This window comes from Musa acuminata, chromosome BXJ1-9, assembly GCF_036884655.1.
Source record: "Musa acuminata AAA Group cultivar baxijiao chromosome BXJ1-9, Cavendish_Baxijiao_AAA, whole genome shotgun sequence".
Classification (NCBI taxonomy): domain Eukaryota; kingdom Viridiplantae; phylum Streptophyta; class Magnoliopsida; order Zingiberales; family Musaceae; genus Musa; species Musa acuminata.
In genome coordinates, this window is record NC_088335.1 from 41,481,217 (window position 1) to 41,499,413 (window position 18,197).

Here is an 18,197-nt window from a genome sequence, read left to right on the forward strand (position 1 = left end):
GAAGATGGTGTATTAACAAAACTCTTTTTTTTATGTCATCTTAAAAATGTGATTATCTTGAATTCAAAATAGAACTTTTTCAAAGGTACTCTTGAATTCAAGTGGAGATAAATTTGAATTGATATATCATTGCAAGCCCAAATATTTAATCAAGTTTTAAAAAATAACTAGTGAAATTTAGGCATGAGTCATTACTAATGAAAAGTTATAAATGCATTATAAGCCTCCTTGTTCAACATAATCACTATTTCCCCTATTTTATCATCAACACAAATATAAGCTTCTTCTTGTTTGTTATCAATAAATTAGAGTTTACAAGTCATAAATACAAAAGAATCATACATAAAAAATCTCAAGTCGTAAATATCAAGAAGTCAAGTGAAAGATCATGATTCATTTGGATACATCTCCTCTTTAGTAAATAGCAAAAAGAATCATAGGAAAACAAATAATAAATGATCTTAATTCATATAAAATAAATCTCAAATTATAAATATCATGATTTGTTTGGTTAAATATTCTCTTTAATAAAAAGAAAAAAACTCATACAAGAACAAATAGTAAAAGTTCTCGATTCATAGATTTGAATAAATATTTTTTAATAAAGAGCGAGTTTGAACATGTATCTCCAATAAGTAGCTCCTTAAGATATATATCTACATACTTCCATTCCTTGGATAAGAATTTTTTGGAAGTAGATGTATCCAGGTTGCTTTCGAGAGGAGAATTCTCATTCAAATTTAATATGTCAAATTTAAAATCATCATTAAAATTATTTTTTTTTTTAAATTTGAAAGACTTATTAAAAATAATATGAATAGATTCCTCAATAACTAAAGTTCTTTTATTGAAAACTTAATAAGCTTTAAAAGTAAAGGAATATCCAAAAATATACTTTCATAAGATTTTGCATCAAAATTTTCTAATGCATCCTTTTCATTTAAAATAGAATATTTACAACTAAAAATTTTAAAATATGAAAAACTGACTCTTTTATTATTTCATAATTCATAAGGAGTTTTATAAAGTATTGGTCTTGTGAAAACCCTCTTCATGACATAGTATATCATGTTAACAGCTTCGGCTCAAAAATATTTGGATAGGCTATGCTCATTAAACATGATTCTTGCCATCTTTTGTAAACTCCTATTTTTCTCCCAACAACTCTATTTTTGTAGATTTCTTAGAGTAGAGAAACTATGGTCATAACCATTTGAATCATAAAATTTTTGAAATTCATGATTTTTAAATTCACCATCATGATCACTACAAATAGAAGAAATCATAAAACCTTTTTTATTTTGAACTTGGTTGTAAAACTTTATAAAATATTTAAAATAATAACATTCATATGATAAAAAGTAAGTCCAAGTATATATATTATAATCATCAATAATCACAAAAATATATTCACTACCTCATAGACTTGTGATATCAGTTGGTGTAAATAAATCAATATGAATTAATTGTAATGGTCTAGAGGTACTTACTTGATTTATATATTTAAAGTTACCCTTTATTTGTTTACCTAGTTGACATGCATCGTAAGCTTTATCTTTGACACATTTAATTCTAGGCATTCCTCTTATAAGTTTTTTAGTTGTAATTTATAAGATCAATTTCAAACTTGCATGACCTAATCTCCTATGCCAAAGCCATACATCATTATTTAAAATTGAAAAATAAGTTTCATCATGAAACTTATTTATTTTTATGTAGTATCTCTATAATATAAGTATTAGATTCAAATTTAGTAAGTTATGTTTTAAGCCATCTACTAACAGAACATCTTCAATCAAAAGATTTCATTTGTTACCTATATTTTCTTTGCCGATAATTTTTTCTTTTTTGTTGTCTCCGAAAGTGACATATCCTCCATCTTGGATTGTGAGCTTTGAGAAATGTGATGGATCTCCATCATGTGCCTTGAGCATCCACTATCAAGATTCTATCTCTTGCTCCTAGCTTTCGATTGGAGATATATCTATAAGTAAGAGAGGTTTGCTTTAGGTACCCATTTAACTTTGAGTCATTCATAATTAGATCTACCTTTCTTGACTTTTAGTATTAAATCATTATGATTCCTTTAAGAACCCAAACTAATTTGTGAGAGCTATATTTTTTAAATGAATATTTATAAGTATAATGACCACATCTTCCACAAAAATTACATTTAACTTTAGGAAGAATATGTAATATGGGTCCTTTTACAAATGTAGTTGACTTATGTTGAGTGTTGCTACTTATAAAGCTGATTCCTTTCTTTTTATATACATAACCTCTGTTAACAAGAATCATATTTAATGATTTATTTCTAATGTTTGTTGTAACAACATATTTTTCTTTTTGAGTAAATCTATTTCTTTGCATTTAGTGCAAGATGTTAACATGCAATTATCATAGTTATTTTTTAATTTATCAAATTCATTAGAGAGAAATACATGATCCATTTTAGTAATTTATATTTCTAATCGATTATTTTAAATTCATCATATAAATCATGAAATGCATCAAGTAATTCATTATAAGATAAAGAAATTTCAATTGAGTCACATACTTCAAAAGCAATCAATATGTAGTTTGCTGCTTCGTCTTCATTAGTTTGCTCTTCATTTTTTAATGCACTTGATTCATCCCAAGTTACCTTGAGTGTTTTCTTTTTCTTTTGTACTGGCAGCTTCTTCTTTAGTTGTGGACACTCATTTTTTAAGTGTCCTAGTTTTTTACATTCATAACAAATTATTGTATCTTTTTTAAGTTAACTTTTATTCTTAGATTCTTGTCTTACAGAATGTGTTTTGTTTATTTTCATAAACTTTTTAAATTTTATTACAAGAAATACTAAGTCAACATCATTATCGCTTGAGCTTTAATGGTCTTCTTTAGTTCTAAGTGCAATATCCTTCCTGTTTTTTGAAAGGTTTTCCCCATGTTTGTCATGTGCCTTGTAAGTAATTTCATAGGTCATTAATAATTTTATGAATTCTTCAATATGAAAGTTGTTCAAGTCATTATTTTTAAATTATAGTTAACTTTGGATCCCAATTTTTTGGAAGAGAACTTCAAATTTTATTAACCAATTCAACATTAGTTTAACATTTACTAAGGGCTTTCAAATCATTGACAATATTAGTAAAATGGGTATCCATATCACCAATAGTTTCGTTTAGTTTTATTCTAAATAATTTATAATTATATACCAAAATATTAACCTTATATTCTTTTACTCTATTTGTGTCTTCAAAAATAACTTCAAGTGTGTACTAAAAATTATTTATAGTTTCACATATAAAAACATGATTAAATTTATTTTTATCTAAAGCATAAAATAAAATTTTCATAGCTTTAGAATTTTAAGAAAATATTTTCTTTTCAAGATCATTATATATATTTATCGGTTTAGAAGATTTTTAAAAACCACATTCAATAAAATTCCATAAATCAAAATCTATATAAAAAAAATATCCGTATTCATGTCTTCCAATAAGTGTAGTCCATCCCACTAAACATAAGAGGGCGAGTGATAGAGTGACTCTCTTAATTGTTAGAAAAAGTTATTTAATCTCTCTTAGATGTTAAACCAACTAGGGGGGAGGAGGGGTAAATTAGTATTTTCAAAATAAAGTTCTAATTTAAAATTTTCAATTGATAAATCTAAAATCAAAAATTGTCTAGCTAAAAATATGAGTAAGGGTAGTAAGTAAATAAATCATGAAGGAACGACAAGAGAAAGCAAGAAAAGGATGCAAACCAATTTATAGTGGTTCGGTCATCCCGACCTACGTCCACTCCTGATTCCTCTTCTCTTGTGGCTACCAGCTTTTGCTACCGATATTCTTTTCAATAGGCAAAGATTAACTACCCTTGTTATAACCCTTTCTCATTTTCATAGGCTTAGGAGAGAACCTTTACACCTCTCTTTTATAAAAAACCTTACACCTCCTTAGTATAATCTCTAAACTTAAGGAGGAAGAGACTCAACACTTTTCAAGAGAGTTTATAATACTTTTATGCTGAAAAATTTTTACTCCATCAAGCAAGCATGAGTATGGTATTTATAGATCTCAAATAGCTTCAAAACTAAAGTCAAAAATTTAAATCCTTGAGTTTTCGGGGTATTAGCGATTCTACCATCAGCATCGGGCAGTACTATTGCTAAACAGAGCTTGGAAATCTAGGCTCTAGCGGTACCACCGTCGACCTGGGTGGTACCACTATCGCCCTCAACGGTATTACCATCGGACTTCCCGGAAAAGCATAATCTATACTTTTCGGCTCTCTAGTGGTACTACCACATGGGCTTGGCGGTAGTACTGCCTAGGTCAACCTTAGGTCACCGAATTGACCTTCTAATAGGCCTAATTTGGCTCTAGTTCAAGCCTAATGGGATTCTAATTAAGTTGGCATGGTTACAACCCAAAATCAACTCAATTAGACTCAAAATAATTTCGATCAAGACTTAACCACTCTAATTACAATCGTAAAGCCTTTAGCAAGTTGTCTGGCATGTCATCTATTTGTTTGACACTTTATCCAAACCTCCAATGTATCGTCCTTTCCTTTGATATATTACCTGATCCATCAACATGTTGACCTTCCACAATATTCGATCTTCTTTGCACAATACTCGATCCTTCCGGCTCGATGCCTAAACTCATGGCACGAACTCCATCCTCTAGTATGTCGACTAATCCTCCGGCCTGATGTCCAATCTCTGACATCATGTTCTTTGGCCCAATGTTTGATTCTTCTACTTCAATAATTTATCTTTTGATAGTTCAAGTCTATGATCGAAGTTTCTCTTATGCACCTATCTCAAACTCATATCAGTCCATAAACTCATTAATTAATTTCATCATCAAAATATAAAATTTAATAGACCCGACCTTATTGATTCGAGATTCTACCTCCTCTTATAAGTTCTTTATCCTAATAAGTCTTTGTTGCTTTAGTAGAGTTCCTCTAGATTTGTCTCAAGAATGTCAAGGTGGGTATTCACAACTATAAGCCCCTCCTTATATCTTCTTTTTCCGATTGGTGTTTCGGATTGTGCTTCCTCTACTCATGGAAAATAGCCAACTTCTTGCTCATCTTATTTATTGTTGCACTCTTCTTTAGCAATTCTAATAGCTTGAGAGTAAGTTTAAACTTGTGACCCACCTACGGCTACTTGGGGCAACGGTCTAGCTTGCCCCGTCTTGCTTGATTTGCCAAGATGCTTCACCATGGTAAGATTAAAAAACTTTTGCTATTTACTTAAGTTGCTTATGTTGAATCTTGGATTTTGATGATGAAATTAATTGATTAGTTTATGTTTTAAGAAAAGTGATGCAGGACTAACCACGATCATGAAAAGGTAAAATAATTGAAGCAAAAAGAATAAGATGTTAGGCTGGAGTTAGAAAACAGGCATCGGGTCAAAAGAATTGGACGTTGTGCTAAGATCGAATATTGTGGGAGTCAACATATCGATGGATCGAGTGATATACCGAAGGTTCAGACGATGCATCGGAAGTTTGTCGGAAGTTCGCCAAGAGTTCGGATGAATAAATGATGTGCTAGACATCTTAGCTTCTTATTTTTGTAATTGTTTAAGTCTTAATCATCATAATTAGGTCTTAATTTGTATTAGACTTAAATATAACCCTACTAACTTAATTTAGGGCCAATTGGGCTCGAATTAGGGTTGAATTGAGCCTATTGGTTGGCCCATTCAATGACTTGTAGTAGGGTTTGGCAATGGCGAACCGCTTGAGGCTCGGCCTCCCAAGTAGTGCTTGGGCGATGGTATCGCCCAGACTAGTGGTGGTACTTCCAGAGCCTAGTATTCAAGACTGTTAGGTGATGGTATCACCAGACTAGGCGGTAGTACCGCTTAATATCCGACTGACAGGCGATGGTATCACTAGTTATCAGTACCGCTAGTACCTTAAAAATATGAAATAAGATACTTTTTAGCTCTATTTTTGAAGTTATTTAGGGCCTATAAATATCCCACACTTTGTTGCTTGATAGAGCATAAAAAGTGAATAAAAACTTGTGACTCTAAGTGAGAAAACTCTATTGTAATCCTTTGAGAGTTCCCTTCATCTTGTTCTAAGTTTAGATTTATGTTTAAGGAAGGGGTGAGTGACATATAAAGGTTTTCTCTTAAGCCTAAAAAATGAGAAAGAGTTATAAGTGATGGGGATATAAAGAGGAATAACCTTTGTATATGAACAAATACTAGAAGACCAAAATACACAGCGAAATAAAATGGAAACACAATCAAACAGAACACCAAGATATACGTGGAAAACCCCTTCAATGTGAAGGGTAAAAACCACGGGGCAAACTAGAGATAATCCACTATGAGAATAATGAATATACAAATCTCAATCTCTTGCCCAAAACCCTAGCAACAACCACAAGAGAATAACTGGGATACAAGGATCACGTCACTGCCCACAATATCTAAAACCTCCCAAGTAATCACAGCAAGAGCCTACTGTAGATTTGATCTAACCTGAGATGAGAACACTACTAGATGATTGTGAACAGTCTCTCTGCGTTGTCCTTGTCTTCTTCCCTTTCTTTCTCTTCCTTTTCTGCCTTGTTCTCCTTCTTCTCTTTGGAATCTCGTGGCTATATAGATCACCACGTTGCTGCCCTTTTTATAGCCTTTTTCTGCCTCTAAAACACAGCCACCACACCCCCCTAATCTTAATTAGGGTTAGGTTAAGAGGGGGTGTGGGCTGTGGGCTGATAAGCCCACATGGGCTGAATATGGGCCATCAGCCCAACAACCTCCCCCTTCAGCCCATAAGGGAGGCTGTCCCATGACTCCTCAATGTGAAGTCATGTCGACCAACTGTCGGCATATCTCCTGTCTTTCTTTTGGTAAGGTCTTCGTCAACATGTCTGCTCCGTTGTCATCTGTATGAATTTTCTGAAGCTGCAACTGCTTCTCTTCAAATACATTTCGAATCCAGTGGTATCTGACATCTATATGCTTTGACTTGGAATGAAACATTGGGTTCTTACACAAATGGATGGCACTCTGGCTATCACAATGCACCACATAATTTTTCTGTTTCAGCCCCAATTCTTGTAAGAATTCTTTCATCCATAGCATTTCTTTGCATACCTCTGTAGCAGCAATATATTCTGCTTCTGTGGTGGAGAGAGCAATACACCTTTGTAACCTGGATTGCCATGACACAGCTCCCCCTGCAAAAATAAGTACATAACCTGAAGTAGACTTCCTCGTATCTATATCTCTTGCCATATCTGTATCTGTGTAACCTGTTAACACAGGTGGTCCACCTCCAAAGCTTAAACAAACCTTAGAGCTACCTCTGAGATATCTAAAAATCCACTTCACTGCTGCCCAGTGCTCTTTGCCTGGATTTGCAAGAAATCTGCTAGTAACACCCACTGCATATGCGATGTCTGGCCTCGTACATACCATTGCATACATTAAACTTCCAACTGCTGAAGCATAAGGAACCTTTTGCATTTTCTCCTTCTCCTCATCACTTGACGGACTCTGTTCTGAGCATAACTTGAAGTGACCTGCAAGAGGAGAACCAACTGGCTTAGCATTACTCATACTAAATCTTTCCAATACCTTCTCGATGTATTTCTCCTGTGACAACCAAATCTTCTTGTTTTTCCTGTCACGAGAAATCTGCATGCCTAGTATTTGCTTTGCTGGCCCCATGTCCTTCATTGCAAAAGACTCACTCAGTTCCTTCTTCAACCTGACAATTTTAAACATATCTTTCCCAAGAATAAGCATGTCATCAACATAAAGTAAGAGAATAATAAAATCCTCACTAAACCATTTGATGTATACACAATGATCTGAAGCCGTTCTTTTGTATCCATTTTCTGTCATAAATGAATCAAACTTTCTGTACCACTGTCTTGGAGCTTGCTTTAGCCCATACAAGCTCTTCTTCAACTTGCAGACAAAATTATCTTTACCTTTGACTTTGAAGCCTTCTGGTTGCTCCATATAAATTTTCTCCTCCAAATCACCATGAAGGAAAGCTGTCTTCACATCTAACTGCTCAACCTCTAAGTCCTGGCTAGCAGCAATACCAAGAGCAACACGAATAGAAGACATTTTAACAACAGGAGAAAATATCTCTTCAAAGTCAATACCTTTCTTTTGACCAAAGCCTTTCACAACCAATCTAGCTTTATACTTTGGTTGAGAACAATATTCTTGAGTCTTCAACCTAAAAACCCACTTGTTCTTCAAGGCCTTCATTCCATTTGGTAACAGCACCAAATCATAAGTGTGGTTCTTCTGAAGAGCATCCATCTCTTCCTGCATAGCAATTAACCACTTCTCTTTCTGCTCACTCTCAATTGCTTCCTGGTAACTCTCTGGTTCACCTGCATCAGTAAGCATCACATACTCATCTGTAGAGTATCTTCTGGAAGGTTGACGTTGTCTAGAAGATCTTCTCAACTGAGGTTCTGCTGGAACTTGCTCTCCTACTTCTTCTTGCTCAACATGTCCTGCAGGTAAATCAACATCAGGCTCTACACTATTTTCCTACACATCTCCCCCATCACCCTGATATACTGGAGGAATAACTGGGTCACAATCTGCTAATCCTTCTGCAGAAGTCTTGGCTGGTGCCTTCTTCTTCAAATCCTCAAAGGTTTGATCCTCAAAGAAGACCATATCTCTGCTCCTGAATACCTTCTGCTTTTCTGGATCCCAAAGCCTGTAACCAAACTGATCATGTGAGTAACCAAGAAAAATACATTCTTTATACTTACCATCCAGCTTGGACCTCTCATTATCTAGAACATATGCAAATGCACAACAACCAAACACTCTCAAATGCTTGTAGGAAACATCTTTCCCTAACCATACATGCTCTGCAACATCACCATCTAGGGTTGTACATGGTGATAAGTTGATCACATCAACTGCAGTCCTCAAAGCCTCATCCCAAAACCTTTTGGGTAGCTTGGCCTGTGAAAGCATATATCTGATCTTTTCCATGATGGTGCGGTTCATCCTCTCTGCAATTGCATTATGCTGAGGTGTACTAGGAACTGTCATCTCATGTTGGATCCCATGTGACCTACAATAGTCATTAAACAATCCCGTATACTTACCACCATTATCTGATCTTATGCATTTCAATTTCCTTTCTATCTCCCTTTCAACCCTGGCATGAAACTCTTTGAAGACATTAATAACCTGATCTTTGGTCTTCAAAGCATAAGCCCAAACTTTCCTGGAAAAATCATTTATAAAAGTGACAAAATAAAGTGCACTACTTATACCAAGAACATCAACAGATCCACCAGAAGTTTTTATCCTCAAAGGACCACATATATCTGTATAAACACGGTCTAAGGCATGCATTTTTCTAGACAAAGCAGCACTAGCAAATGAAACTCTATGTTGTTTACCAACCAAACAATCAATACAAGGGTTTAGATGTATACCTCTGAGATCTGGTAATACCTCTCTCTTGGAAAGAGCTTGCAGCCCCTTCTCGCTCATGTGTCCCAATCGCCTATGCCACAACTCCATACTGAAGTCTTTCTCTGTAGCATTTAACTGCTCACCATAAGCTTTAGCCTACAACCTGTACAAAATATGACATTTCTTTCCATTAGCTATAACAAGAGAACCCTTACTGAGCTTCCATTGCCCTCTGTGAAATCTGCTTTCATACTCTTCATCATCTAGTCTTCCAACTGAAATTAAATTCAACCTCAAGTCAACCACATGTCTCACATCCTTAAGTAACAACTTGCAGCCAAGGTTGGTCTTTAAATGGATATCACCCATGCCAATGATGTCTACTGTGCCATAGTTGCCCATCTTGACAACACCAAAGTTTCCAGACCTGTATGTAGCAAAAAACTCCCTCTGTGGTGTAGCATGATAAGAAGCACCTGTGTCAATCACCCACTCAAGATCCTGACACACACAAGAAAAAATATCATCAGAAGGAGACAAAATCAAATAATCACCACCCTGCACTGTAGCTATAGTATTATCCTTTGACTCTGTAGACTCCACTTCTTTTCCCTTTTTCTTGTTCTTCTTAGGTTGCTTACATTAGTTCTTATAATGTCCTTTCTCACCACAGTTATAGCAAACAATATCTTTTCTTGATCTTGACTTGCTCCTACCCATACGTGAACTGCTTCTAGACTTTGGCCTTCCTCTGTTCTCTGAGATAAGTGCCTGTGAATCATTCTGAGATGTTGCCGAACTCTTTCTTCTCAACTCCTCATTCAACAAACTGTTTGTTACTTGACTCATAGTGACAATACCATCTGGCGCAGAATTACTAAGGGAAACCACCAGTGTCTCCCAACTTTCTGGTAATGAACTGAGAAGTAACAATGCCTGCAACTCATCATCAAGAGACATTCTCATAGAGGATAACTGGTTAGTAATACTCTGCATTTCATTCAAATGCTCAGCAATAGAAGCACCCTCTCTATATTTTAGGTTCACAAGTTTTCTGATCAAAAAAGCTTTGTTGCCAGCTGTTTTTCTTTCATAGAGACTTTCCAATTTTTTCCAAAGAGAATATGTAGAAATTTCAGTAGAAACATGGTGAAAGACACTATCATCAAGCCATTGTCTAATAAACCCAATTGTTTTTCGATCTAACCTCTTCCACTCATCATCTGTCATAGTTGTAGGTTTTGCACTATCCCCTTGCAAAGGTCCATACAAATCTTTGCAATACAAGAGATCTTTCATTCTTGGTTTCCATATCATCCAATTGTTTCCATTCAAACTAATCATGCGAGAAATATTACTGGCCTCCATGTTCAAATACAAAAATTAAATCACCAAAACTCCGCTCTGATACCAGTTGATGGGGATATAAAGAGGAATAACCTTTGTATATGAACAAATACTAGAAGACCAAAATACGCAGCGGAATAAAATGGAAACACAATCAAACAGAACACCAAGATATACGTGGAAAATCCCTTCAATGTGAAGGGTAAAAACCACGGGGCAAACTAGAGATAATCCACTATGAGAATAATGAATATACAAATCTCAATCTCTTGCCCAAAACCCTAGCAACAACCACAAGAGAATAACTGGGATACAAGGATCACGTCACTACCCACAATATCTAAAACCTCCCAAGTAATCACAGCAAGAGCCTACTGTAGATTTGATCTAACCTGAGATGAGAACACTGCTAGATGATTGTGAACAGTCTCTCTGCGTTGTCCTTGTCTTCTTCCCTTTCTTTCTCTTCCTTTTCTGCCTTATTCTCCTTCTTCTCTTTGGAATCTCGTGGCTATATAGATCACCATATTGCTGCCCTTTTTATAGCCTTTTTCTGCCTCTAAAACATAGCCACCACACCCCCCTAATCTTAATTAGGGTTAGGTTAAGAGGGGGTGTGGGCTATGGGCTGATAAAGCCCACATGGGCTGAATATGGGCCATCAGCCCAACAATAAGAGGGTAGTTGATCTTTGCCTATTGAAAGAAGATCGATAGTAGAAGCTAGTGGCCTCGACATAGGAGGAATTGAGAGTGGACATAGGTCACGATGACCGAATCACTATAAATCTGGTGTGTTCTTTTCTTTTGTTGTTTACATTTATTACTTATAGATTTTGTTGCATACTCCACTTTACACTTACTCTAAGTCAAGCTCACTTTTGATATCGATTTTCATCGAATATAATTTTTTTTAATTATCATGATTTTCTGATAGCATTAATTCACACCGCGCCCCCCCCCCCCCCCCCCCCCCCCCCCCTCCTTAGTGTCATTTATGATTCTAATAGCTTGCCCACTCTAATACTATAATTTTATGAACTTCCCTGAAATTACCTAAATCATGATACACCTTTGTGGCAATTTCATAGACTTAGCTGAAATTGCTTGTCATAAGATACCCTTGCACCAATATCATGAACTTAGCTAGGATTGTCTAAGACATAAAATACCCTTGTATTATCCATCCGTAAAAGGGTCAACCTAATTGCAACCTCGCTCAAGTCTAAAAGGACATATAAAAGAGAAAATTGATCAATTTGAAAGTGAGCAACGAACAAGTTTTGATCTTTTGTCAAGAGGGCACCTTTATAAGCAATTCAATAAACACTCGGTGTATAAAAGAGAAAAGAGAGGAAAGAGAAACTAAGAATTTTAGAAAGCAAACGAATAGTCACAAATCTACAAATAACTGCTCACTAGGTACCATGCGTATTTGGTAAGTTCCTATAAGCTTAAGCTTAACATGCGAACTTGTGAATCCAATTAATACTCAATACTATCTCAAACTCTCATCCCCTAAGTGTCACTCTTAAGGTTCTACGGTGTTGAGATGGCTCACATTTTTCTCAACAACATAGCCTACAAAAAATAGATCATAGTGCATAAAACCTAAGTCATTTTAAGATAATTTTACACATTCTGACGTGCGATCGCTAGACAACATTTTAAACTATTTCAACTTATAGTTTTCAATCAAAACACATAAAAACTAGGTAAAATAAATTGCTTAGGAACAATCAAAAATAGCAAACGGTCCATTAAGACTTTTTTAGACCTTTTTTTTATTATAATAGATAAAACTACAATTTAGACTTTTTATTTTTCATCTATAGCTACAACCTACCTTCACTCATTCATTTTATATTTTTTATGAATATTGACTCGTCGGACATGGCTTGAGCTTATGTTGGTGAGCTTCTGCACCCTTATTATATTTTTATTATTAATATAAATAATAAGATTTGAAAAATTATATGAAAATAAGATATAAATGATTTGGTGGTTGGAGGTTCTTTCTCTTGGGGAGAAATTATTTCTTTATTTATTTATTTAACACCAAGTTGCTCTCTTCACCACGTGTCGCACCAAGCTTTGCCCTTCAAACTTGCTGTCGACGTGGGTACGTTAGGCATCTTCCTGAATGGGACTAGCTTGTTGCTTTTCATGAGCAAAGCCTCAGCTTGCTGCCACCCTTTGTCTTGAGAGTGCGATTAACCTGACAATGTGATCAATTTGAGAGCATGACTCTCTTGATAGTATTGATAACTCTTATGATCATCTTGAGAAAGTGACTTACCTGATGGCATAGTCAGTCTTAATGGTGCAACTGATTGATGGTACGATCGATTTGATAGCACAATCTTTTCATTAAACAGTTTAAGAATATGATTTCTTATAAGATTGGATGCTTTTCAAGTTGACTCTCGATGTATCCCTTATATTGTGAGTATCATATGTCAAAAACTAATTTTAGGATAAAAAGTGAGAGTTAAGAGTAGAAAAATATTTATTTATATGTACTTAGAACTAGACTAGAGTCTCTTTTATTTATTTATAACCTCTTGTGTATTCTGAAGAACACTTCAAATAAATATTCTTTTACTCAAGCTTGCATATGTTGACTTAGTGGATTTGGCCGATTAGATTTTACGCGTGGAATCTCGATTAACTCTAAATTTTAGTCATATCAAGTTGCTTAAAGATACATCATTGGCAAGATAAGATTTGAATTAATATAATTTATCAAAACCAAAGACACTGACAATCAAATTGGGTAGACCTTAGTCTGTGTTGGATTCTCACTTGATGTAGCACTGGCTGAATCATAGTTGGGAAATATAATATCAATACAAGCTTTCATAAATCGATGTCATTAAACCACAATCAAATCATGACAAAAGGCATCGTGATCTTTAATAATCAATGTTACACTATTTTTAATTATTTACCAACGTCTTTGACCATTTGAGGAATATTGTTATAGTCATTTGGTAGTGTGTTTGAAAACTGACCAATAAAATTACAATGAATCATACAAAAGTATCCGGTTTAATTAATTGATTAGTTAATTTTTAATTTTAAATATTTTTAAAATATATATAAATGTTAGATAAATCGACTTGATTAGGTGAACCTGTTGAATTCAATTGTATCAAATCAAAATCTTGATCAAATTAAGTTAGCATTTTAAAAAAGTTCCTACCACAATTGTCATTCTAAATATTTAAAAAGAAATTCATGTTTAGCACCTAATCAAATGGATTAAGAAGGATTAAGATGAGAAAATTAAGTTAATGATAAAAATAGGTTGATTTGAATCGGTCAAAGTTTAAGATAACCAATTTGATCAAACTGATTTTTTTAAAATTAAAATCGATTCAGTTTAGTCTGAACAGATTAACCAAACTAAAAAAATACCATCCTCCCAAATCAAAATCATTTATATAGTCAGCTAAATCAAACTAATGAATCAGGAATTCATTTCGACCTCATCGTCGTACGATACCAATTGCGGAAAAAGCTGGTATACCTCTTCCTCACTTGATCTACATTTATATTCCTGTGACCAACTCTCCACTTCCTATAAAGATGCGTATTAAGATAATGATGGCCATTGAGCTGTGACCTCTGAATCAAATCTAGTAGCCATATCATTTCCAAACCTAGCAATAATAGATAAACCTTTCTCAATTGTACTACGTGCTCAGCATGTCTTTCGGGGACTTTGTCTTGTGTTTGATTCCTTCTAATGTTTTCTATCGGTATGTGCTTATGTCTTCACGTTCAAGTGTGCGTATAAATGGTGGTTTGATCACGGGGAAGAAACAGGAGAGGACTTGAAGAAGAAGAAGACACGGCGTGGTATTGGATCGGTTCATGTCTTATGATTGGCTCAACAGGGCACGAGCCGAACCAATATCACTCATGTATACTTCATTCACCATCTCCTTGAAGGTGTCCTCAGTAATGATCCTTTTTTTTTCCTGTTCGCAACATGTACATGTTTTTCTCTTGGAAATCACTTAGCAAAGGTTAATGAAGCGTTCTCATGCTTTTTCTGAAGCTAATGATTCATCTTTTGTTTGGTTTTCCTACGACAAGGTAGCAGCTGTACATCACATACTCTCTTCTCATAAACAACCATCCATGATTATAACCTTATTCACTAACATGGTATCTGTTGATTTGGGTGAATATATTTTACTTGAAAAACATGTCCGGTATCCTAAAAATAATTCATAAAGATCAATTGATAAATAGATGATGTCTAGTTTTCGAGAATAAAATATAAAATAAAATTGTTTTGACAGTAACTATCAATCTATTATACAAATTAATGATTACATAATGTATGGTCTCAAAACTTTAAAAAGTGAAGTGCATAGATGAGATAGTTAAATAAATATATTAGCCTTTGTAGTTATTTTGATTTGGCATAACTGAAAATTTCATGATATTTAGACGTATATTAGTTGAAACAAAGAGAAAGAAGATTAGGAAGTTTAATTGAGAATAGTTGAGGGAAACTAAAAGAAGCCATGTTAGTAATATCAAGCATGATTTACTTAAAAAGTTTTATGTCTAAGTTTATGATTTACTTAAAAATTTATGTTTACTTAAATAATTCTTCAATTTTTCTCTTTAGTAGATCTAAAGATCTCATGTTTAAGTATTAATACTATAAAACTAATATCAATCGAAATATATATATATATATATATATATATATATATATATATATATATATATGTCCTTGTGATGTTCGTGTTTTATTTTTTTTGTTTTAAATGATGTATGCCATGTTCATGTTATGTAATAGTCATGTCCCATGCCCATGCTTGTGTAAGTTTTCTCTGACATAATCTTTATTTGTTAAAATGCTTTTTTTTCCTTCCTACACGTACCATGATTTTACGAACTGATACCCTTTAGTCTCACCAAACACTGCCATCCAATTAAACTCCTGTAACAAGTAGGAGTTCCAAAGGCAAGAAAGCTTAAAGCTTCAATAGAAGCTTAGTTGCAGCTTTGCCCAACCCCTAAGATTAAGTCTAACTTGAGAGCATGTCCGTTACAACCACTGTTCGGAGTTATCGGCATTGAGGCAGTGGTCCAAATCACAAGTTTAAGGCCCTGCAAGGACACAATTCTCAACTAATACCTTTACTCCCACCTCCTTATATTCCAGCATCTTCCACCCGGCCCTTTCCCTCCCAAACTACAGCAAACTTACCACAGGCCACAGGAAGCGTCTTGGGGAACTGCATTCCCTTCCCAACCACCAGAGACCTCTCTGTTTCAAAGAGGAGGATGTCTCTCCCAATCCAAACATCCTTTAAGCTTCCATCTCCAGTACCATCTTGGCCACCAGGTAATTAACCACACAAGAAACCTCATTTCTTCTTCTATCGCATGCTTAAGCTTTTGTTTCCTTGATGTTGTTGGCTTCTAGGTGGGGAATTTGCCCAGGGGATAATAGATCTTGGAGGCCTGGAGGTGTGTCAAGTCTCCACGTTCACGCAAGTTTGGGCTACCCATGAAGGCGGCCAAGATGGCTTCGGTGCAACCTTCTTCAAACCTTCGACAGTCCCCAGTGGCTTCTCGGTGCTGGGCTACTACGCCCAACCGAACAACCAGCCTCTGTTTGGCTGCGTTCTGGTCGGGAGAGGTTCCGGCGACGGCGACACGCTCGCGCAGCCATCGGACTACACCCTTGTTTGGAGCAGCGAGTCATCTAACATCAATCAGGATGGTCGTGGCTACTTCTGGCTGCCGACGCCACCAGAAGGATACCATGCTGTCGGCCTTGTCGTCACGAGCTCATCGGAGAAGCCTTCGGTCGAGGAAGTCAGATGCGTGAGGAGCGACCTGACCGACGAGCCTGAGAGCGATGCATACATATGGAGCACTGATGGATTCAGTGTGGATAGCTTAAGGCCCGCTACAAGGGGCATTAATGCCCTCGGTGTGCCGGTTGGAACATTCATAGCCCGAACAAATGGAGCTGCGACTTCTGCAACATTGGCTTGTTTGAAGAACAGGGAGGCCAACTTCTCTTCCATGCCGAACCTTCGTCAAGTGGAGGCCCTCATGCAAGCTTACTCACCATGGATTTACTTCCACCCGGATGAGGTGTACCTCCCCTCATCTGTTAGCTGGTTCTTCGACAACGGTGCTCTGCTATACCAGAAAGGAAACCAGAATCCTACTCCTATAGACTCTGGTGGCTCAAATCTTCCCCAGGGGGATTCCAACGACGGCGCCTACTGGATAGATCTTCCGGCCGATGATGGCCAGAAGAATAAGATCAAGAAAGGAGACATTTCCAGCACGAAGTTGTACCTACACATCAAACCGATGCTCGGCGCGACCTTCACCGACGTCGTCATATGGATCTTCTATCCGTTCAATGGGCCTGCAAAAGCCAAGTTGGGGCTGTTCAACGTGTCACTGGGGAAGATAGGAGAGCATGTGGGTGACTGGGAGCAATTGACACTAAGGATAAGCAACTTCACCGGCGAGCTACGGAGGCTATATTTTGCCGAGCACAGCTCAGGGACTTGGGTGGATGCTTCCCAGCTCGATTTCCAGGAGGGGAACAAGCCCGTGGGGTATTCTTCATTGCATGGCCATGCTATGTACTCGAAGCCAGGCCTAGTCCTACAAGGGAATTCCAAACTGGGTATTGGCATCAGGAATGACACTGCGAAAGGTAACAGCATCGATAGCGGGCGGAGCTTCGAGGTGGTGGCGGCGGAGTACATGGGGTCGGCGGTCACAGAGCCTGCATGGCTGAACTACATGAGGGAGTGGGGGCCGAAGATAAGCTATGACATCTCGAACGAGCTCAAGAAAGTGGAGAAGCTGCTTCCTGGGAAGTTCAGGTCCAGGTTGGAGAGCATCATCAATAGTCTTCCCGATGAAGTTCTTCGGGAAGAAGGGCCTACCGGCCCAAAGGAGAAGAGAAGTTGGGCAATGGATGAGAACTAAATACTTGGCTCCATTAATGTTGATGATTATAGCAGCATTACTGCTGCTTTCAATACATTGTATCATGCTGAAAGATGCAATATTATGGATTGAAATAAACTAGCTTTAATGATTTCAACTATTTCGAAATGCTATTTATATTCGCTAAATAGAATTCACATTAATCAAAGTTTCCTGTAATTTTTTTAGATTTTCTCTAAATCTTATTAAGTGCATTCTGAATCGTATGCTTATTATAAGACTAAAGTACCACGGAATCATTACTGACATGGCAATCTATTTACTTCTTGGACTAATCCGAGATCACAAACGATGCTTCATCAGCACGGTCAACTCCCGGGCTTCCACTCGAACTCTCTCAACAGATTGGCCACGAAGAACTAGAGGTGGAGCATGGCCAGGTTGAGGCTGGGGCATAT

General features: G+C 36.3%; 1 protein-coding gene across 1 annotated transcript; it reads left to right on the top strand.

Annotated features, from left to right (window-relative positions):
• Positions 1 to 16,022: 16,022 nt before the first annotated feature.
• LOC135594342 (hypothetical protein At1g04090-like) lies at positions 16,023 to 17,873 on the top strand. The gene is made up of 2 exons (XM_065084735.1): positions 16,023 to 16,159; positions 16,241 to 17,873. Exons 1-2 carry the CDS (start codon positions 16,099 to 16,101, stop codon positions 17,776 to 17,778), a joined length of 1,599 nt encoding a protein of 532 aa, XP_064940807.1. The 5' UTR covers positions 16,023 to 16,098; the 3' UTR covers positions 17,779 to 17,873.
• Positions 17,874 to 18,197: the final 324 nt, after the last annotated feature.